This window comes from Oncorhynchus mykiss, chromosome 5 (genome assembly GCF_057628025.1).
Source record: "Oncorhynchus mykiss isolate SJ-2025 chromosome 5, ASM5762802v1, whole genome shotgun sequence".
NCBI lineage: Eukaryota > Metazoa > Chordata > Actinopteri > Salmoniformes > Salmonidae > Oncorhynchus > Oncorhynchus mykiss.
This window is the reverse complement of record NC_143026.1, coordinates 83,142,983-83,165,568: the sequence shown is the minus strand read 5'-3', so window position 1 is coordinate 83,165,568 and position 22,586 is coordinate 83,142,983. Positions and strand designations below refer to the sequence as shown.

Below are 22,586 nucleotides of genomic sequence, written 5' to 3'. Positions count from 1 at the left end.
AAGAGAGTGAAGAAAGAAGAGAGACCAGTGAACAAAGAGAGAGAGAGGCCAGTGAAGAAAGAAATCCCAGTGAAGAAAGAGATAGAGAGGCCAGTGAAGAAAGAAAGCCCAGTGAAGAAAGAGAGAGAGGCCAGTGAAGAAAGAGAGAGAGAGGCCAGTGAACAAAGAGAGAGAGAGGCCAGTGAACAAAGAGAGAGAGAGGCCAGTGAACAAAGAAAGGCCAGTGAAGAAAGAAAGCCCAGTGAAGAAAGAGAGAGAGAGAGAGAGAGAGGGGCCAGTGAAGAGAGAGAGAGGGGCCAGTAGAGAGAGGGAGAGATAGGCTAGTGAAGAGAGAGAGAGGCCAGTGAAGAGAGAGAGGCCAGTGAAGAGAGAGAGAGAGAGAGGCTAGTGAAGAGAGAGAGAGAGGCTGGTGAAGAGAGAGAGAGAGAGGCTAGTGAAGAGAGAGAGAGAGGCTGGTGAAGAGAGTGAGAGAGAGAGGCTAGTGAAGAGAGAGAGAGGCTAGTGAAGAGAGAGAGAGAGAGAGAGAGAGGCCAGTGAAGAGAGAGAGAGGCCAGTGAAGAGAGAGAGAGGGAGAGGCCAGGGAAGGGAGAGAGAGGCCAGTGAAGGGAGAGAGAGAGAGATGCTAGTGAAGTGAGAGAGAGAGGCTAGTGAAGTGAGAGAGATAGGCTAGTGAAGAGAGAGAGAGAGGCTAGTGAAGAGAGAGAGAGGCTAGTGAAGAGAGAGAGAGAGAGAGAGAGAGAGAGAGAGAGAGAGAGGCCAGTGAATAGAGAGAGGGGCCAGTGAAGAGAGAGAGAGGGGCCAGTGAAGAGAGAGAGAGAGAGGCTAGTGATGAGAGAGAGGCCAGTGAAGAGAGAGAGGCTAGTGAAGAGAGAGAGAGATAGGCTAGTGATGAGAGAGAGGCCAGTGAAGAGAGAGAGGCTAGTGAAGAGAGAGAGAGAGAGAGAGGCCAGTGAAGAGAGAGAGGCCAGTGACGAGAGAGAGGCCAGTGACGAGAGAGAGAAGCCAGTGAAGAGAGAGAGAGAGAGGCCAGTAAAGAGAGAGAGAGAAGCCAGTGAAGAGAGAAAGAGAAGCCAGTGAAGAGAGAAAGAGGCCAGTGAAGAGAGAAAGAGGCCAATGAAGAGAGAAAGAGGCCAATGAAGAGAGGGAGAGAGAGGCCAGTGAAGAGAGTGAAGAAAGAGAGAGAGAGGCCAGTGACGAGAAAGAAGCCAGTAGAGATTTTCCATTTTCTCCCTGCTCCATTCATCTTTATTGTTACTTCTAGCAGCATCACACAGTCAGCTGTTACTTATTGTCTGGGGTGGTGGAGTCAACACAAGATGAATGAAAATCAGAGAGTGAAAGAGAAAGAAAGATAATCCATGTGTGTGTGCATTTCAACCAATCAATCACGTATTTTATAAAGCCCATTTTACAACAGCAGTTATCAAAGTGCTATACAGATCGCCAGCCTAAAACCCCACAGAGAAATCAATGCTGTTCAAGACGTTTGAACGTTCATAGATGTCCAACAGAGCCAGATAATACCCACAGTGGTTGTATAGGGTGCAATAGTATAACACCTCAGGAGTAAATGTCAGTTGGTTTTTCATGGCCAAGCATTAAGAGGTCCATAGAGAGAGAGAGAGAGAGATTGGCAGCACGGCCAGGTGGACTGGGGACAGGGACAGCTAGGAGTCATCAGGCCAGGTAGTCCTGAGGCATGGTTCTAGTGCTCAGGTCCTCTGGGAAAATAGACATACAGAGGAAGAGAGAGAGACAGGAGCATTAGAAGGATTTTTAAGATGACACAGGACACCAGATAGGACAGACTCATGCCCCACAGCAGCATAGATACTGGGACTGAGACAGAGCGGGTGTACAAAACATGATGAACTCTTTCCATGACATAGACTGACCAGGTAAATCCAGGTGAAAGCTGGGATCCCTTATTGATGTCACTAGTAAAATCCACTTCAACCAGTGTAGATGCAGGGGAGGAGACGGGTTAAAGAAGGATTTTTTGCCTTGAGACCATTGAGACATGGATTGTGTATGTGTGCCATTCAGAGGGTGAATGGGCAAGACAAAATATTTAAGTGCTTTTGAATGGGGTATGGTAGTAGGTGCCAGGCGCACGCTGCTGGGTTTTTCACGCTCAACAGTTTCCCGTGTTTATCAAGAATGATCCACCAGCCAAAGCATATTCAGACAACTTGACAACTGTGGGAAGCATTGGAGTCAACATGGGCCAGCATCCCTGTGGAACGCTTTCGACACCTTGTAGAGTCCATGCGCTGACAATTTGAGGCTGTTCTGAGGGTAAAGGGGGTGTTCAACACAATATTAGAAAGGTATTCTTAATGTTTTGTACACTCAGTGTATAACCCCACCCACTTCGCCAAAGGGAAATGGCCAGGTCCTGAGACAAGGCTAAGTGTAGCCTACAAAGATCCCCACCGCATGAGTCCGATGGGGCGCAAAACCGGTCTGGAAGATTACGTCAGTGACTCAACACACTCAAGTTGATTACAGTGAAAAAGCCTGGGATAATGTGATGTACCCTCCTAGGGATGGCATGGGAGAACGCGAGCAAGCCAGTGACTCAGCCCCAGTAATAGAGTCTGAGGGAGACAGCAAGGGTGATGAGTCACTCCAGTGCCTTGCCTTTCACCTTCACATCCCCGGGCCTGACTAGACTCAATCATAGAACCAACCTCATTAAGAACTTAAAAGGTTTCAAATGGATCGGCAGACCATTCCATAGAAGAGGAGCTCTGTAGGAGAAAGCCTTGCTTCCAGCTGTTTGCTTAGAAATCCTAGGAACAATAAGGAGGCCTGCGTCTTGTGACCGTAGTGTACGTGTAGGTATGTACGGCAGGACCAAATCAGAGAGAGTAATAAGAGCAAGTCCATGTCATGCTTTGTAGGTTAGCAGAAATCGGCCACAGCCTTAACAGGAAGCCAGTGTAGAGATTCTAGCAATGGAGAAATAGGATCACATTTTGGGGTTTCTAGTTTAGTTTAGTGCAAAATACAGCTGCTATATCTGAAGCCTTTTCCAGGTAGCTGGAGAGTAGAGCGTTACGCTCATCTAATCTTAATGTGACAAAAGCATGGATCAGCTTTTCTGCATATAAAAAAAAATAAAAATATATTTAAAAAATATTTCTGATTTTTGCAATGTGATAAAGATGTTACGAAGATGGAATTTGCATTGGTGCATGTATTTGTTTCTTTGATTAGTGGTGGACATGCCTAGTACACCATGCATTATCCACTGGGGATACTAATGAGGCTACAGAACAACTCAGCTAGTTCTCAGATCTGTTCTGCCCTTTTCTTTTTCATAATTTCCCTTCCTTAGCCCCTATGTCTGCTGACGAAGAGGATTGTTAACACTGGCAACGAATCAGAAGAATACAACAGGAGGAGAGGACCATGTCCCTGATACTGAGCCAATTAGACCCTAAACACTTCCTCCTCAACCGATTTATAGTCTGCAGTAAATAAGGTGGCGTGAGAGAACATGTTAGCAGGTTTTACTCAGCAACACTGAGCTAAGTTGTGAGTGTGTGTGTGTGTCCTGTCCATGTCCTCTTCATGACTTAGTGATCACTTCCTGGTCTGTCATCCTGCCATGTCATTGTCAGCACCTTTATTTCAGCTTTTCTAAGTAAAGGAGGGGGGAGAGAAAGAGAGTGAGCCTGTTTTGCACTTCAAACAGAGAGTTCTAGTTCTCTCTCTCTCTATATATATATATATCTCGCAACTCACTGTCTCGTTCTGTCTTACAAGCAAAGCAGTGAGAACTATAAGCTATATACTGTAACCTCTGCCTAGCACCATGCGCTCGTCTTAGAGCCTAAATGAGCCAACATGTTAGTCAGTAAGAAGATGAATCTCCTTGGCCTGATTTATGACATGGAGGAGATGAACAGGGAGTATTTGTTCTGGACCAAAAGCCCTGTGGAAATGAAGTACTGACATCTCTGACCAATAAAGCTTGATATGAGGTAATGTTAGTTCTGGTGTATGATGATGATGTGTAAAGGATACTGTTTCTTCCTGTTTAATGGAAGAGCTTGCTCTGTAAGAGAGGTATCTGACATAACTGGTGTGTCTGGCAACAGAGGCAACCTATTGGTGCCACTATTGATCTTGGTGTTGGCACAGACAGACCGACAGGGTAGCACAGGAGTCTGACTCACTTACAGTCATCACATGAGCTGCACTGATCAATACCTCCTGACCACTCTGACTGCACCATTTGCAAACGCACACACACATAACTTACAAGGTCAGTGCAGGGTCAAACACTCCACAGCCACAGGGATCGATGTGATGGCAGTATGATCAACAGGATCTGTTGCAAACGGAATGTTTCATTTACTGTATGACATAATGAGAGATGGACGATCCCCGTAATGATCCAAATGGATCAGAACATTACAAGAGTCCCACTCGCACACACTTTCTCTCTCTCTCTCTGTCTAGATGTATTTTTCTCTCTATCTAGATGTATTTTTCTATTTCTCTCTATCTAGATGTATCTCTCTCTCTCGATCGCTCTCTTTCTCTCTCTCCCCCCTCTCTCTCTCTCCTCTCACACACGAAAAACACTAGTCTGCTTGTCATGTTTGCGTCCTCTCTCCCTTCCTTTTCCCTTTTCTAAATCTCACTACTCTCATTCTCTACCTCCTTCTACCTCCTTCTCTTATTTCGATGACTAATCTTTTGTTACAATTCTGTTCCTTCCAGTTGTGTTCTCCAGAATCAGAGTTGAGATCAGAAGAATAGCACAGAATATTATTTTACACTCCTTTTCTCGTCCCCTCTTCTGGGTATTTGTAGTTCCTATTGAGCGAAAGGAATGCAATACAGCAGTCTATAATTAGCTAACAGCATTCCTCATGCATTCTCCCCAGTCTCTAAAACAGCCATTTAGACAAGACAGAAACAGGACCTATACTGTACGTGTGGCAGACTGTGCTTACTACACATCATACAGGCCCTGAGCCTTGCCAGACATACAGTACAGTATCAAACACAGACAGAGCTACACATTGTTCCTGGAGTCATCAGAGAATGGCCAACTAAACAGTACAGTATCAAACACAGACAGAGTGTGTTTTGTTCCTAAACAGTACTGTAACCCGTCTACTACTGTGCTGTCATTATTCTGGGATCAGTTACTGCGCTGTCATTATTCTGGGAGCAGTTACTGTGCTGTCATTATTCTGGGATCAGCACACAGTTACTGTGCTGTCATTATTCTGGGATCAGCATACAGTTACTGTGCTGTCATTATTCTGGGAGCAGTTACTGTGCTGTCATTATTCTGGGAGCAGTTACTGTGCTGTCATTATTCTGGGATCAGCACACAATTACTGTCCTGTCATTATTCTGGGAGCAGTTACTGTGCTGTCATTATTCTGGGATCAGTTACTGTGCTGTCATTATTCTGGGATCAGTTACTGTGCTGTCATTATTCTGGGATCAGTTACTGTGCTGTCATTATTCTGGGAGCAGTTACTGTGCTGTCATTATTCTGGGAGCAGTTACTGTGCTGTCATTATTCTGGGAGCAGTTACTGTGCTGTCATTATTCTGGGATCAGCACAGAGTTACTGTGCTGTCATTATTCTGGGATCAGCACACAGTTACTGTGCTGGCATTATTCTGGGATCAGCACACAGTTACTGTGCTGTCATTATTCTGGGAGCAGTTACTGTGCTGTCATTATTCTGGGAGCAGTTACTGTGCTGTCATTATTCTGGGATCAGCACACAATTACTGTCCTGTCATTATTCTGGGAGCAGTTACTGTGCTGTCATTATTCTGGGATCAGTTACTGTGCTGTCATTATTCTGGGATCAGTTACTGTGCTGTCATTATTCTGGGATCAGTTACTGTGCTGTCATTATTCTGGGAGCAGTTACTGTGCTGTCATTATTCTGGGAGCAGTTACTGTGCTGTCATTATTCTGGGAGCAGTTACTGTGCTGTCATTATTCTGGGATCAGCACAGAGTTACTGTGCTGTCATTATTCTGGGATCAGCACACAGTTACTGTGCTGGCATTATTCTGGGATCAGCACACAGTTACTGTGCTGTCATTATTCTGGGATCAGCACACAATTACTGTGCTAATGGTTTATTATTGGCATGTTAGATATATGGACTGAGAATACAGTGGGTTTGGGGTTTTCAAGACAGTCTATGGTTGGCAAGACATAACTATCTAAACTGAAGGACAGCTGGACAGCACTGTGTGTGTTTTATGTGTGAGTGGTTATAGCGTTAATTGTGAGAGGCACATATCTAATAGATTATGTTCAGTATGAGGAAAGCTGTTCTGAGGCAGCAGTGTGTGAGGCTTGTCTCTCTGTCTTGACCCTTACTATGGTCAGGGAGGAAAGAACTGCAATGACTCATCACTCGGCACAGCCAGCACTAACGAGACACGACACACAGAGAAGAGAGCTGAGAGGAGCAGCAAGGATACAGCACACACACACACATGTACTTTCACACACACACAAAAGCACAGATGAGTAGCTCAGTGGGGCAGAGGGGGTTGGCAGGGTCCTGCTCTGTGAGCTGCTGGAAGCAAATAGACCTCATGCCTGAGTGTGTCTGTCACGTCTGGGGTTACACACACACACACACACAAACATAATTAGCCACACACACACATATAATTAGCCACACACACGCACTGCATACACACTCGGTCTAGCACAACACCCCTCTTCCTTCATGCCACAGGTGTACCTGTCACATGAGAGAAGCCATACTGAGTTAGAGAGTGTAGCCGGAACAGAGACTAGAGGACATAAACAGTACAGAAATAAATCAATATAACCAACATACTTGTGGGTGTGTGTGTGAGTGCGTGTGTGTGTGTGCATGAGTGTGTTGGAGTGTGTGTGAGTGTGCGTGAGAGAGAAAGAGAGAGATATCTTGTTATGTCCTATGTTCATTAGGTCATTATTTTATTTTATTTCACCTTTATTTAACCAGGTAGGCTAGTTGAGAACAAGTTCTCATTTACAACTGCGACTTGGCCAAGATAAAGCATAGCAGTGTGAACAGACAACAACACAGAGTTACACATGGAGTAAACAATAAACAAGTCAATAACATAGTAGAAAAAAATAGTCTATATACATTGTGTGCAAAAGGCATGAGGAGGTAGGCAATAAATAGGCCATAGGAGTGAATAATTACAATTTAGCAGATTAACACTGGAGTGATAAATGATCAGATGGTCATGTGCAGGTAGAGATACTGGTGTGCAAAAGAGCAGAAAAGTAAATAAATAAAAACAGTATGGGGATGAGGTAGGTAAATTGGGTGGGCTATTTACCGATGGACTATGTACAGCTGCAGCGATCGGTTAGCTGCTCAGATAGCAGATGTTTGAAGTTGGTGAGGGAGACAAAAGTCTCCAGGTAGGCTAAATGAAACCTTACATTCACTTTCTATCGATTCATATTGATTCCCATGTTGTCATAAATACAGTCAACTTCTAAGCTGTTCATCCCAATGCGTTCAATCTCATGTCCCTTTCACTAAACTCACCCCAATTATGGTGCGTTGTCTCGCAGATTGTCGCATCACCTTGAAATTTCCTGGGAAACCCAGAAATAAAATCATCCGTAATTGCATCAGATGTGTCCATCCACAAAACATTATCCTGAAATACATCCAGGAAAATTGGAAAAAGAGATAGACCTCCCACTTCAGCTTTCAGTAGTAATACAGGTAGCCCAAAAGAGGTTAAACACACCTACCGGAGGGACAAGGCTTACGCTTAAACCAGACAGACGACTCTCAGGCATTCGTAAGATGGAATTGACATGATGGATGAGAGAGCATTGTATTGACTGTTTCATGTGGGTTGTCATTTTAAAAGACTTACAAGAGCGTTACCGTATGTAGTGTCCTGAGGTCAATGTCCCTGTCCCTTCTATGTCTAATTTATAATAACACGTTCATAACCGGTCAGCAAATATTTGGCGCAAATGAAATGTGTATTTTGCAGACCTTGTAATGAAATGACAAAGATCTGTTATAAGCAAAATCACTATCCTTCTATACCACTTTCTACTCTAGCAGTAGATTTGACTTCCCATGAGCTGTCCTTGCACTAACAAGTGATGTGTGTTTCACTATGCAACCTACTCGCACTGCACACACAGTGATGTTATCCAGAGCCATCGATGGAGACGGGAGAGAGATGGCGGTGAAGATGATGATGATGTCATATAGCCCCAACCCAGTTGTATTGAGCGCTGCATTTTGGTGTGGTTGCTGGGCTAAAGGCTTCTGCTTCTACAATCTACAGTCTGCTTCTAATCTACAGTCTGCTTCTACAATCTACAGTCTGCTTCTACAGTCTGCTTCTACAATCTACAGTCTGCTTCTACAATCTACAGTCTGCTTCTACAATCTACAGTCTGCTTCTACAGTCTGCTTCTACAATCTACAGTCTGCTTCTACAATCTACAGTCTGCTTCTACAATCTACAGTCTGCTTCTACAATCTACAGTCTGCTTCTACAATCTACAGTCTGCTTCTACAGTCTGCTTCTACAATCTACAGTCTGCTTCTAATCCACAGTCTGCTTCTAATCTACAGTCTGCTTCTAATCTACAGTCTGCTTCTACAATCTACAGTCTGATTCTACAGTCTGCTTCTACAATCTACAGTCTGCTTCTAATCTACAGTCTGCTTCTGATCTACAGTCTGCTTCTGATCTACAGTCTGCTTCTACAATCTACAGTCTGCTTCTACAATCTACAGTCTGCTTCTACAATCTGCTTCTAATCTACAGTCTGCTTCTAATCTACAGTCTGCTTCTAATCTACAGTCTGCTTCCACAGTCTGCTTCTACAATCTACAGTCTGCTTCTATAATCTACAGTCTGCTTCCACAGTCTGCTTCTACAATCTACAGTCTGCTTCTATAATCTACAGTCTGCTTCTAATCTACAGTCTGCTTCTAATCTACAGTCTGCTTCTATAATCTACAGTCTGCTTCCACAGTCTGCTTCTACAATCTACAGTCTGCTTCTATAATCTACAGTCTGCTTCTAATCTACAGTCTGCTTCTAATCTACAGTCTGCTTCTACAATCTACAGTCTGCTTCTACAATCTACAGTCTGCTTCTACAATCTACAGTCTGCTTCTAAACTACAGTCTGCTTCTAAACTACAGTCTGCTTCTACAGTCTGCTTCTACAATCTACAGTCTGCTTCTAATCTACAGTCTGCTTCTACAGTCTGCTTCTACAATCTAGTCTGCTTCTAATCTACAGTCTGCTTCTAATCTACAGTCTGCTTCTACAATCTATAGTCTGCTTCTACAATCTACAGTCTGCTTCTACAATCTACATTCTGCTTCTATAATCTACAGTCTGCTTCTAATCTACAGTCTGCTTCTAATCTACAGTCTGCTTCTAATCTACAGTCTGCTTCTACAGTCTGCTTCTACAGTCTGCTTCTAATCTACAGTCTGCTTCTACAATCTACAGTCTGCTTCTACAATCTACAGTCTGCTTCTACAATCTACATTCTGCTTCTAATCTACAATCTGCTTCTAAACAACTGTCTGCTTCTAAACTACAATCTGCTTCTACAATCTACAATCTGCTTCTACAATCTACATTCTGCTTCTATAATCTACAGTCTGCTTCTAATCTACAGTCTGCTTCTAATCTACAGTCTGCTTCTAATCTACAGTCTGCTTCTACAGTCTGCTTCTAATCTACAGTCTGCTTCTAATCTACAGTCTGCTTCTACAATCTACAGTCTGCTTCTACAATCTACAGTCTGCTTCTACAATCTACATTCTGCTTCTAATCTACAATCTGCTTCTAAACAACTGTCTGCTTCTAAACTACAATCTGCTTCTACAATCTACAATCTGCTTCTAAACAACAATCTGCTTCTACAATCTACAGTCTGCTTCTACAATCTAGTCTAATTCTACAATCAACAATCTGCTTCTACAATCTACAGTCTGCTTCTACAATCTACAGTCTGCTTCTACAATCTACAGTCTGCTTCTACAATCTACAGTCTGCTTCTACAATCTAGAGTCTAATTCTACAATCAACAGTCAGCTTCTACAATCTACAGTCTGCTTCTACAATCTACAGTCTGCTTCTAATCTACACAGTCAATCAGCATCAGTCAGAAGGGGGAACTTTTTTTATTTATTTTTATTTTTAAATTAAATTTTTACCCCATTTTCTCCCCAATTTCGTGGAATCCAATTGTTAGCAGACTATCTTGTCTCATCGCTACAACTCCTGTACGGGCTCGGGAGAGACGAAGGTCCTCCGATACACAACCACAACACAGCGCGCATCCAACCCGGAAGCCAGCCACACCAATGTGTCGGAGGAAACACCGTGCACCTGGCAACCTTGGTTAGCGTGCACTGCGCCCGGCCCACCACAGGAGTCGCTGGTGCGCGATGAGACAAGGATATTCCTACCGGCCAAACCCTCCCTAACCCGGACGACGCTAGGCCAATTGTGCGTCGCCCCACAGACCTCCCGGTCGCGGCCGGTTACGACAGAGCCTGGGCGCGAACCCAGAGTCTCTGGTGGCACAGCTGGTGCTGCAGTACAGCGCCCTTAACCACTGCGCAACCTGGGAGGCCACGGGTGACTTTTTAACATGTTGTTATGTAATTGCACACACACACACACACACAGCACATAGTTTGCACAATGTGTGAAATGTCATACAAGCTTTTAGGCAAACATACATACAGCACATATTGTGCTCACTATCATGCAAGCATTTGGACACACACTCATACACACACACACACACATTCATACACCTGCAGCACATGGTTGGATCTCCTCAGGTCCCCTATTTAACTATCCCATCTTGACATTTTACATGAATGATTACAGAGTCAGCTATGATTACCCTCCTCTCTCCTCCCTGATTGACTTACACAGTCAATCAGGCAGGACTGCTACACTCAGCACCATGACTGGGTTGGAGAGGGAAAGAGGAAGAGATGGAGAGACAGAGACGGAGAGAGAGAGAGAGAGAGGGGGGGGGTATGGAGAGAGAGAGAGAGAGAGAGAGAGAGAGAGAGAGAGATTGGAATGTCTTTATTCTTTTGGAACTTTTGTGAGTATAATGTTTACTGTTCATTTTTAATTGTTTATTTAAACATGTTTCCCATGCCAATAAAGCCCCTTAAATTGAAATGAGAGAGAGAGCGATTAAGTATATGTGTATGTGCTCGTTTGCATAGTCATGTGTGTTAGAGAGGCTGCATTGTCAATGTCTTGCTCCCTTTGTACTGCGGAATGAGCCACTACTGTGATTGTAAATTCCAGCTCATATTAGCTATCGCTACCTGCTGTTGATAATAGGAAACTACTGCTCCAATAAGTGACATCTATATCTGTCAGCAGGGGGCAGTAGCGCTACATAAATAAACTAATCCTGGTCCACCTATCGCTCTCATGGTAAATAAACCTCTAGCACAAGGATGGGAAACTCCTTTCCCCATCTCTAGCAAACACAGCTGATAAACAAATTGCATTCTAAACTGAAGATCATGATTAGTTGATTATTGAGTCAGGTGTGTTAGCTGGGGCTTGGGGGAAAAGTGTGACACCAATCAGGCACCTGATGACTGGAGTTTCCTATCCCTGGTCTAGCATCAACCAGGGCTACAGCGTCACAAGATGCTATGGTGTGTCAGATTGAATAATATTTTCCTGTATGTTGATATGTATTGGACTTATACGTTGCAATTATTACCTGCAAATGGCCTTCGCTATATCATCCATGTTGCACCATCCTCTTCCTCTCCTCTTCTCTCTCCATCTTCTCTATAAGAAAGGAATATAGAGAATGATTGAAGGATGAGTCATACATGATATTTCTGCAGAATTCGTTTTTTTCCCTTCTCACTCACTCACTCACTCTCACACACTGAGCAGTGATAATCTTCGTTCTACTGTAAGCGTCCAGCAGGGATAACAGTGTTGCATGCTGTGAAGGCATCAGGCCTGGAGGAGGGGATTGAGATTTCCTTTAAAAAAGAGGAGAGAAAGAGGGAAAGAGAGAGCGAGAGATAGCATAATATGACATTTGAGAGAGCGAGAGATGGCATAATATGACATTTGAGAGATTGAGAGATAGCATAATATGACATTTGCGAGATCGAGAGATAGCATAATATGACATTTGAGAGAGCGAGAGATAGCATAATATGACATTTGAGAGAGCGAGAGATGGCATAATATGACATTTGAGAGAGCGAGAGATAGCATAATATGACATTTGAGAGATCGAGAGATAGCATAATATGACATTTGAGAGAGCGAGAGATAGCATAATATGACATTTGAGAGAGCGAGAGATAGCATAATATGACATTTGAAACATAATAACATAATATTTGAAATGTGTTTATTCCTTTGAAACATTTGTGAGTGTAATTCTTTATGTTTATTTCACTGTTGTTTATTATCTATTTCACTTGCTTTGGCAATGCTTTATTGGCATGAGAACCCAATGTTTACATTGCCAAAGCAAGTTAAATAGATAATAAACAACAGTGAAATAAACAATAAAAAATTAACAGTAAACATAACACATTCTCTCAGTCTCTCTCTCTCTTATTTTCTCTATTCTAGTAAGTCATTAAAATGTGTTTCTTATCCAGATGAAACACCAGCTTGTAGCACACTGAGCCAAATCAGTACTGTGACTGAATGGATAGCCTTCTAAACCTACACATACACACAGGCATGTGCGCACACACACACACACTAGAGCGCACACACATGCGCGCATCAAATCAAATTGTATTTGTCACATACGCCGAATACAACAGATGTAGACCTTACAGTGAAATGCTTACTTACAAGCCCTTAACCAACAATGCAGTTTTAACTTCTCTGGGATATGTGGGCGTCCCACCTCGCCAACAGCCAGTGAAATTGCAGGGCGCCAAATTCAAACAACAGAAATCTCATAATTAAAATTCCTCAAACATACAAGTATTATACACCATTTTAAAGATAAACTTCTTGTTAATCCAGCCACAGTGTCTGATTTCAAAAAGACTTTACGGCGAAAGCACACCATGTGGTTATGTTAGGTAGTGCCTAGCCACAGAAAACCATACAGCAATTTTCCAAAGAAGGAGAGATGTCACAAACGACAGAAATATCATTAAAATTAATCACTAACCTTTGATGATCTTCACCGGATGGCACTCCCAGGACTCCATGTTAGACAATAAATGTGTGTTTTGTTCGATAAAGTTAATCTTTATGTCCAAAAACCTAATTTGAAATTGGTGCGTTATGTTCAGAAATGCATTGTCTCAAACAAACAAAAGTGCAGAGAGCCACATCAAATTACAGAAATACTCATCATAAACATTGATCTAAGATACAAGTGTTATCCATACGATTATAGATAAACTTCTCCTTAATGCAACCGCTGTGTCAGATTTTTAAAAAACTTTACGGTAAAAACACACCATGCAACTATGTTAGGTCAGCGCCTAGCCACAGAAAAACATACAGCCATTTTTCAACCAAGGAGAGGTATCACAAAACTCAGAAATAGCATTATAAATATTCACTTACCTTTGATGATCTTCATCGGAATGCACTCCCAGGAATCCCAGTTCCACAATTAATGTTTGTTTTGTTCGATAAAATCCATAATTTATGAACAAATACTTCCTTTTTGTTTGCACGTTTAGTTCACAAATCCAAATTCACAAGGCGCAGGCACTTAGTCCAGACGAAAAGTCAAAACAGTTCCAATACAGTTCATAGAAACATGTCAAACGATGCATATAGTCAATCTTTAGGATGTTTTTATCATAAATCTTCAATAATATTCCAACCGGACAATTCCTTTGTCTTTAGAAATGAAAGGGAACGCAGCTCGCTCTCACGGCCGCGCGCGTGACTTAGCTCATGGCATTCTGCCAGACCCCTCGATCAAACAGCTCTTATTCGCTCCCCCTTCATAGTAGAAGCCTGAAACAAGGTTCTAAAGACTGTTGACATCTAGTGAAAGCCTTAGGAAGTGCAATATGACCCCATAGACACTGTATATTGGATAGGCAATGACTTGAAAACTACAAACCTCAGATTTCCCACTTCCTGGTTGGATTGTTTCTCAGGTTTTTGCCTGCCATATGAGTTCTGTCATACTCACAGACATCATCCAAACAGTTTTAGACACTTCAGAGTGTTTTCTATCCAAATCTACTAATTATATGCATATTGTAGCTTCTGGGCCTGAGTAGCAGGCAGTTTACTCTGGGTACCTTATTCATGCAAGCTACTCAATACTGCCCCCCAGTCCCAAATAAGTTTTTAAGAAAAATCCTTAAAAAAGAAACAAATAACAATAACAAATACTTAAAGAGCAGTATAACAACAATAGCAAGGCTATATACAGGGGGTACCGGTACAGAGTCAATGTGCGGGGGCACCGGTTAGTCAAGGTAATTGAGGTAATATGTACATGTAGGTAGAGTTATTAAAGTGACTATGCGTGGGGCGTGGGGGGGGGGGCAATGCAAATAGTCTGGGTAGTCATTTGATTAGATGTTCGGGAGTCTTATGGCTCGGGGGTAGAAGCTGTTTAGAAGCGTCTTGGACCTAGACTTGGCGCTCTGGTACCGCTTGCTGTGCGATAGCAGAGAGAACATTCTATGGCTAGGGAGGCTGGAGTCTTTCACAATTTAGCCTGATTAGCTTGGCAGTATAGTATTTCTTGCTCCCTAGTGGGCTATTAAAGCAATTTAGTGTGTGTGTGTGTTAAAATCTGCCATTTGGCTGTTAAGGCCGCTATAATGAATATGGGTCTGTGCATTGGGTGTTAGGCGTATAGCAAGGGTATTTGATTTGATTCAACTCTTACCCTACGAGGCCCAGAGCCTGCTGGTCTTCTGTTGTAATTTATCATTTATTGCATCCACTTAAACCAGTCATTAATTAACACACTGCTAACCTTATGCATAACCCTAACCTTAAATTAAGGCCAAAAAAACAAATTTTTGCTTTCATTAATTTTTACGATATAGACTTTGTGTCTGTGGTAACTACTGGAAACCAGTATTTAGGGAGACTGTAAACCATGCCCATGCAGTTGAGAGGCAGATTCAAATGTGATGACGTACAAGGATACATAAACAGGGATTGGACCCCTAAATAAATGGAGAAGAACCTCCGAATAACTGGACATATAATACAAAGACGGACGAATTTACGTAGCCCTAACTCTGAAGTCGTTGGCCCCCATGCACAAAGCCAGGGTTTGGCGGGCAGTTATTTTAGGTCTGCGGAGGTCATCAGTATTGGAGTAGACAGTTTGACTAGAGCGTAAAGACCGTTTTAAAGCCCACCTGACTGCATATCTGAGAGCGAATCAGGATCAGCGGATCCACCCCACACAGCCATAGCCCTGCTTTGCCTAACCATAGCGGTTCCTACATACGCCGTTATGAGCTCCTGGTACGCGTCTGGTTCTCGGAACGACGCTCCCTCCCCACTCCCAGCCGTTATCGAGGAGAAGCCGCCGATGAGGAGAGCGTTTTACCTGCTTCGGAAGACGTCCAAGAATCGCAGCGGTAGCGGTAAGCAACAGCAGCAGCAACCCGTGGCAAACAACAACAACATTCCTTTCATGATCCACTGCCAGATCGGGAAGGAGATCAAGCACATATGCAGCAACTGCCGCGGCGCAGACCCACATGAAGGTGAGTGGAGAGGAGCGTTGAGGTTTTCACAGCAGCAGGAAGAGCCCACTGGGCACAGGCATCAATTCAAAGTCTATTTCACGTTGTTTCCACTTAATTGAATTGCAATTACATGAAACAACGTTGATTCAACCAGTAGGAGATGTTTTTGATCATCTCCCACTTCATGTTTACGCTGCTCCTCAAAGCGACCGCTCCCTTGGCTTGCTCGCTTGCCTTTGCCTGCCCCACGGCGGGCTGTTTTTCTCTGTGGACAGGCTGCTGAGTTCTTTTCAAATCATAACAATAAATAATACTACTCTGAGTCAGAATATTTCTGTGGGTGTACTAGTATATGGTGTTTTGTAAGCATTAGGCTATTGAATATATATCCAGGCAGAATAGCATTGGAATAGTATTTTTATTCTTATGCTGTGTTTTGAATGTGGTTGTGATGGAGTTGTTCAAACAGCCCCTGGCTCCAGTAGGCTACAAGCCTGAGATGTACCGTTCTATTTACTATAACAAGTGCATATGAAAAGCATAATAATTGAAATGCATTCCATAGTTAATTCAGTTGATAGGTCTGTCTCCTCTCCTTTGCACTTAGGTTGTTACTACTATTTTATTATGCAACGATGTTGGATTTGTTTGTTTTTTGTTCCCTCTTGATAAGGTGGAATGTGAGGTCAGGGTGCAATGGCATAAGGTGTTCCCAAACTTCACCCAGGCCCACCATGTCTATTTCTAAGGGCACAAGCACTGTTCATGACACAAACTGTTCACACACCTCTTCAAGGTGGATAGTTGTTTTGTTGTTGTAGGTTTTAAAGCTTATTTTACACATATTGTCATGAGGTGCAGAGAAAATGAATGCAGTTTTAAAGCACATTTTCTTGCAAGTCTACACATTTCGCCAACGTGTATTCATGTGATATTTGAGTGACTCAAACATTACAACAAAATGTATGGGCTAAAAAACATAGCTAAAAACATTAGCTGACATGGGCTAGTTGATCTGGATATTTCTGACAAGTTATAAATAGCTCCCCCCGCCAACCCCTGTGCCCCCACACACACACTTGCTCTTTGTGCAGACTAAAGGGTGTGTGTGTGTGCATGTGTACGCACGCATGAGTTTGAGTTAGTATTTTTTATTTGAATTCAAATATTTTTCCCCTGTCCCTGTGATCTGGGCACCATGCCTTTTTTCCAAGCAGTCCAGCCTGGTAGGAAGACCGGTGTTATGGGAAGGAGGGGGGAGTTTGGAAATGGAAAAATGAGAAAATGGAGTAAGGAGAGCAGTGTAATTACTTTAGAACAGTCTGACATCTCTCTTACAGTGCAGAGCATATCATAGCTCAGGGAGAGAGAGATATACTCTACCCTTCAAAAGATTGGGGTCACTTAGAAATGTCCTTGTTTTTTAAAGAAAAGCAAATTTTGTGTGTCCATTAAATTAACATCAAATTAATCAGAAATACAGTGTAGACATTGTTAATGTTGTAAATTACTATTGTAGCTGGAAACGCCTGATTTTAATGGAATATCTCGATAGGCGTACAGAGGCCATTATCAGCAACCATCACTACTGTGTTCCAATGGCACATTGTGTTAGCTAATCCAAGTTTATCATTTTAAAAGGCTAATTGATCATTATAAAACCCTTTTGCAATTATGTTAGCACAGTTGAAAGCTTTTCTGATTAAAGAAGCAATAAAACTGGCCTTCTTTAGACTAGTTGACTATCTGGACAATCAGCATTTGGGATTTCGATTACAGGCTAAAAATGGGCAGAATCTAAGATCTTTCATCTGAAACTCGTCAATCTATTCTTGTTCTGAGAAATGAAGGCTATTCCATGCGAGAAATTCCAAGAAATTGAAGATCTCATACAACACTGTGTACTACTCCCTTCACAGAACAGCACAAACTGTCTTTAACCAGAATAGAAAGAGGACTGGGAGGCCCCAGTGCACAACTGAACAAGAGGACAAGTACATTAGGGTCTAGTTTGAGAAACAGACGCCTCACCTGGAAGATTCATTAAATAGTACCCGCAAAATACCAGTCTCACTGTCAACAGTGAAGAGGGGACTCCTAGATGCTGGCCTTCTAGGCAGAGTTCCTTTGTCCAGTGGCTCTGTTCTTTTGCCCACCTTAATCTTTTATTTTTATTGGCCAGTCTGAGACATGGCTTTTTCTTTGCAACTCTGCCTAGAAGGCCAGGATCCCGGAGTCGCCTATTCACTATTGACGTTGAGACTGGTGTTTTGTGGGTACTATTTAATGAAGCTGCAGGCATCACAACAAACCCGCCAAGAGAGGACCACCCACCAAAACTCCCGGACCAGGGAAGCAGGGCATTAATCAGAGAGGCAACAAAGAGACCAAAGATAACCCTGAAAGAGCTGCAAAGCTCCACAGCGGAGATTGGAGTATCTGTCCGTAGGACCACTTTAAGCCGAACACTCCACAGAGCTGGGCTTTACGGATGAGTGGCCAGAAAAAAAGCCATTGCTTAAAAAAAAGATAAGCAAGCACTTTTGGGGTTCGCCAAAGGGCATGTGGGAAACTCCCCAAACATATGGAAGAAGGTACTCTGTCAGATGAGACTAAAATTGAGCTCTTTGGCCATCAAAGAAAATGTCTGGCTCAAACCCAAAATCCATCATTCCAAGAACCTCGTCCCCACAGTGAAGCATGGTGGTGGCAGCATCATGCTGTGGGGATGTTTTTCATTGGCAGGAACTGAGAAACTGGTCAGAATTGAAGGAATGATGGATGGTGCTAAATACAGGGAAATTCTTGAGGGAAACTGATTCTCTTCCAGAGATTTGGGACTGGGACAGAGATTAACCTTCCAGCAGGACAATAACCCTAAGCATACTGCTAAAGCAACACTCGAGTGGTTTAAGGGGAAACATTTAAATGTTTTGGAATAGCCTAGTCAAAGCCCAGACCTCAATCCAGTTGAGAATCTGTGGTATGACTTAGATTGCTGTACACCAGCGAAACCCATCCAACTCTTATTTCTTGTTTGCTTCACAATAAAAAATATTTTGCATCTTCAAAATGGTAGGCATGTTGTGTAAATCAAATGATACAAATCCCCCCAAAATCTATTTTAATTCCAGGTTGTAAGGCAACAAAATAGGAAAAATGCCAAGGGGAGTGAATACTTTAGAGAAAGAGAGACCAAACTGGGCTGTGTATCATGTGGAGAAAGATTTTTTTTTTACTCTTGTAAACCTTCCATCGTCATCCTTCCTTGTGTAATGATTTATATTACCATGGTTTCTTCCTTATCTATTAATTAGAAGGATTCAGATAAATTGCTCCTTGACTATAGCTCAGCCTTCAACACCATAGTACCCTCCATGCTCATCATTAAGCTTGAGGCCCTGGGTCTGAACCCCACCCTGTGCAACTGGGTCCTGGACTTCCTGACAGGCCGCCCCCAGGTGGTGAAGGTAGGAAAAACACCTCCACTTTGCTCATCCTCAACACAGGGGGCCTCACAAGGGTGCGCGCTCAACCCCCTCCTGTACTCCCTGTTCACACATGACTGTGTGGCCACGCACGCCTCCAACTCAATTATCAAGTTTGCAGATGACAACAGTAGTAGGCCTGATTACCAACAACAACTCCCTGGTGGAGTGGTGCCAGGAAAATAACCTCTCCCTCAACATCAAACAAATGACGGAGCTGATCATGGGCTTTAGGAAACAGCAGAGGGAGCACGCCCCTAACTGGGCTGTGTAACATTGACAGGACCGCAGTAGAGAAGGATGAAAGCTTCAAGTTCCTCGGCGTACACATCACTGACGATCTGAAATGGTCCACCCACACAGTGTGGTGAATAAGGCGCAACAACGCCTCTTCAACCTCAGGAGGTTGAAGAAATTTGGCTTGGCCCCTAAGAGCCTCAAACTTTTACAGATGCACAATTGAGAGCATCCTGTCGGTCTGTGTCACCGCCTGGTACGGCAACTGCACCGCCCGCAACCGCAGGGCTCTCCAGAGGGTGGTACGGTCTGCACAACACATCACCGGGGCACACTGCCAGCCCTCCAGGACACTTACAGCACCTGATGTCATTGGAAGGCCAAAAAGATCAATGGACATCAACCACCTGAGCCACTGCCTGTTCATCCCATTACCATCCAGAAGGAGAGGTCAGTACAGGTGCATCAAAGCTGGGACCGAGACTGAAGAACAGCTTCTATCTCAAGGCCATCAGCCTGTTAAATAGCCTTCACTAGCCAGCTACCACCCGGTTACTCAACCTTACACCTTAGAGGCTTACATACTGCTTTACTCATCTCAGGCACAATTGAGAGCATCCTGTCGGTCTGTATTCTATTCTGCTGTATTTTAGTCAAAGCCGCTCCGACATTGCTCGTCTTGATAGTTATATATTTCTTTATTCCATTCTTTTCCTTTTAGATTTGTGTATTGTTGTGAATTGTTAGATATTACTGCAATGTTGGAGCTAGGAACACAAGCATTTCGCTACAACCGCAATAACATCTGCTAAATATGTGTATGTGACCACATACTTTGAATCTCATTCTTTTACTGTTTTATGGATTATGTTATTGACTGTTTTCTCTCCCCTTCTTCTCTCCTCTCCCCTTCATCTCTCCTCTCTTCTTCATCTCTTCTCTCCTCTATCTCTCCTCTCAGTTGAGGAGGTGGAGCGACTGGCAGCGATGCGATCTGATTCGCTTGTCCCTGGCACACACACCCCTCCTATTCGCAGACGGAGCAAGTTTGCCACCCTCGGGCGTCTGTTCAAACCGTGGAAATGGAGGAAGAAGAAGAGCGAGCAGTTCAAGCAGACATCTGCTGGTAAGACCCCTATCTAACCTTCAACCCTTACCCCTGAACCATAAGCCCTACTTTCTACCTCTCACCTAACCCTAGTCTAACACCCTAAGATCTAACCCCTGAACCATAAGCCCTGCTTTCTACCTCTCCCCTAACCCTAGTCTAACACCCTAAGATCTAACCCCTTAGCCTTAACCGTTTGTATTCTACCTCTCGGTAGCTGTAGTCTTATGTCTTCAAGGCAAAGCTACAACCTTAGTGTATTGATGTCATGTTGATGTATGTATGGCTATAGGTGCTATGAGGCAGAGGGCATTGCTGGGTAGCTATGTACTATATGATTGTTGAAGACTGTACCAGAGTATGTGAGCGAGGTGCGGAGTGTGCCCAAATTTGACTGGAGCGCGGCGCGAGTTTCTCAAAGGCTGGAGCATTGGCATTCTCGGCCTCTCCAATTTCGTTCCAGTAGCGCTCCAATAGCACTCACTTCACGCACTCAGGGCATGCCCGGCCCAGCATGCATTTGTAGTCTACTTGTGTGCTGCTATAGACCCTTGCTTTAACTACTGTCATGGAGTTCAATACATATTTACAGAAAGAAACTGATAAAACACAGTGAGAGGGAGTGCGGTGATGTAGTGTCCACAACTATCATTGTGGAATCTGAAAATACACATATGTCAAAAGCATGATGGTGCACATGCATAAAGAAAGAAACTGTGGGGCAGCCGAGCTGGGCAGATAGGTGCTGTACTGTAGGTACTGTGGGGCTGGGCAGATAGGTGCTGTATTGTAGGTACTGTGGGGCAGCAGAGCTGGGCAGATAGGTGCTGTGCTGTAGGTACTGTGGGGCAGCCGAGCTGGGCAGCTAGGTGCTGTAGTGTAGGTACTGTGGGGCAGCAGAGCTGGGCAGATAGGTGCTGTACTGTAGGTACTGTGGGGCAGCAGAGCTGGGCAGATAGGTGCTGTACTGTAGGTACTGTGGGGCAGCCGAGCTGGGCAGCTAGGTGCTGTAGTGTAGGTACTGTGGGGCAGCAGAGCTGGGCAGATAGGTGCTGTACTGTAGGTACTGTGGGACAGCAGAGCTGGGCAGATAGGTGCTGTACTGTAGGTACTGTGGGGCAGCAGAGCTGGGCAGATAGGTGCTGTACTGTAGGTACTGTGGGGCTGGGCAGATAGGTGCTGTATTGTAGGTACTGTGGGGCAGCAGAGCTGGGCAGATAGGTGCTGTGCTATAGGTACTGTGGGGCTGGGCAGATAGGTGCTGTATTGTAGGTACTGTGGGGCAGCCGAGCTGGGCAGATAGGTGCTGTACTGTAGGTACTGTGGGGCAGCCGAGCTGGGCAGCTAGGTGCTGTACTGTAGGTACTGTGGGGCAGCCGAGCTGGGCAGCTAGGTGCTGTATTGTAGGTACTGTGGGGCAGCAGAGCTGGGCAGCTAGGTGCTGTACTGTAGGTACTGTGGGGCAGCAGAGCTGGGCAGCTAGGTGCTGTACTGTAGGTACTGTGGGGCAGCAGAGCTGGGCAGCTAGGTGCTGTACTGTAGGTATTGTGGGGTAGCAGAGCTGGGCAGCTAGGTGCTGTACTGTAGGTACTGTGGGGCAGCCGAGCTGGGCAGCTAGGTGCTGTATTGTAGGTACTGTGGGGCAGCAGAGCTGGGCAGCTAGGTGCTGTACTGTAGGTACTGTGGGGCAGCCGAGCTGGGCAGCTAGGTGCTGTAGTGTAGGTACTGTGGGGCAGCAGAGCTGGGCAGATAGGTGCTGTACTGTAGGTACTGTGGGGCAGCAGAGCTGGGCAGATAGGTGCTGTACTGTAGGTACTGTGGGGCAGCAGAGCTGGGCAGATAGGTGCTGTACTGTAGGTACTGTGGGGCTGGGCAGATAGGTGCTGTATTGTAGGTACTGTGGGGCAGCAGAGCTGGGCAGATAGGTGCTGTGCTATAGGTACTGTGGGGCTGGGCAGATAGGTGCTGTATTGTAGGTACTGTGGGGCAGCCGAGCTGGGCAGATAGGTGCTGT

The 22,586-nt window shown here is 44.2% G+C and overlaps 1 protein-coding gene across 7 annotated transcripts in view; it reads left to right on the top strand.

Moving 5' to 3' along the window:
• Window positions 1-22,586, top strand: part of LOC110524669 (phosphatase and actin regulator 1) — a 54,278-nt gene that overhangs the window by 19,361 nt on the left and 12,331 nt on the right. For 4 of the 7 annotated variants that reach the window (XM_090236141.1, XM_021604520.3, XM_090236140.1 and 1 more), the window contains exon 2: window positions 20,426-20,590. In XM_090236141.1, the coding sequence (XP_090092267.1) occupies window positions 20,426-20,590 (165 nt within the window). Of the gene's footprint in view, window positions 1-15,225; window positions 15,758-20,425; window positions 20,591-22,586 lie in introns of those variants that run through there. The other 3 variants (XM_090236139.1, XM_036978549.2, XM_090236142.1) reach the window with 2 other exon arrangements.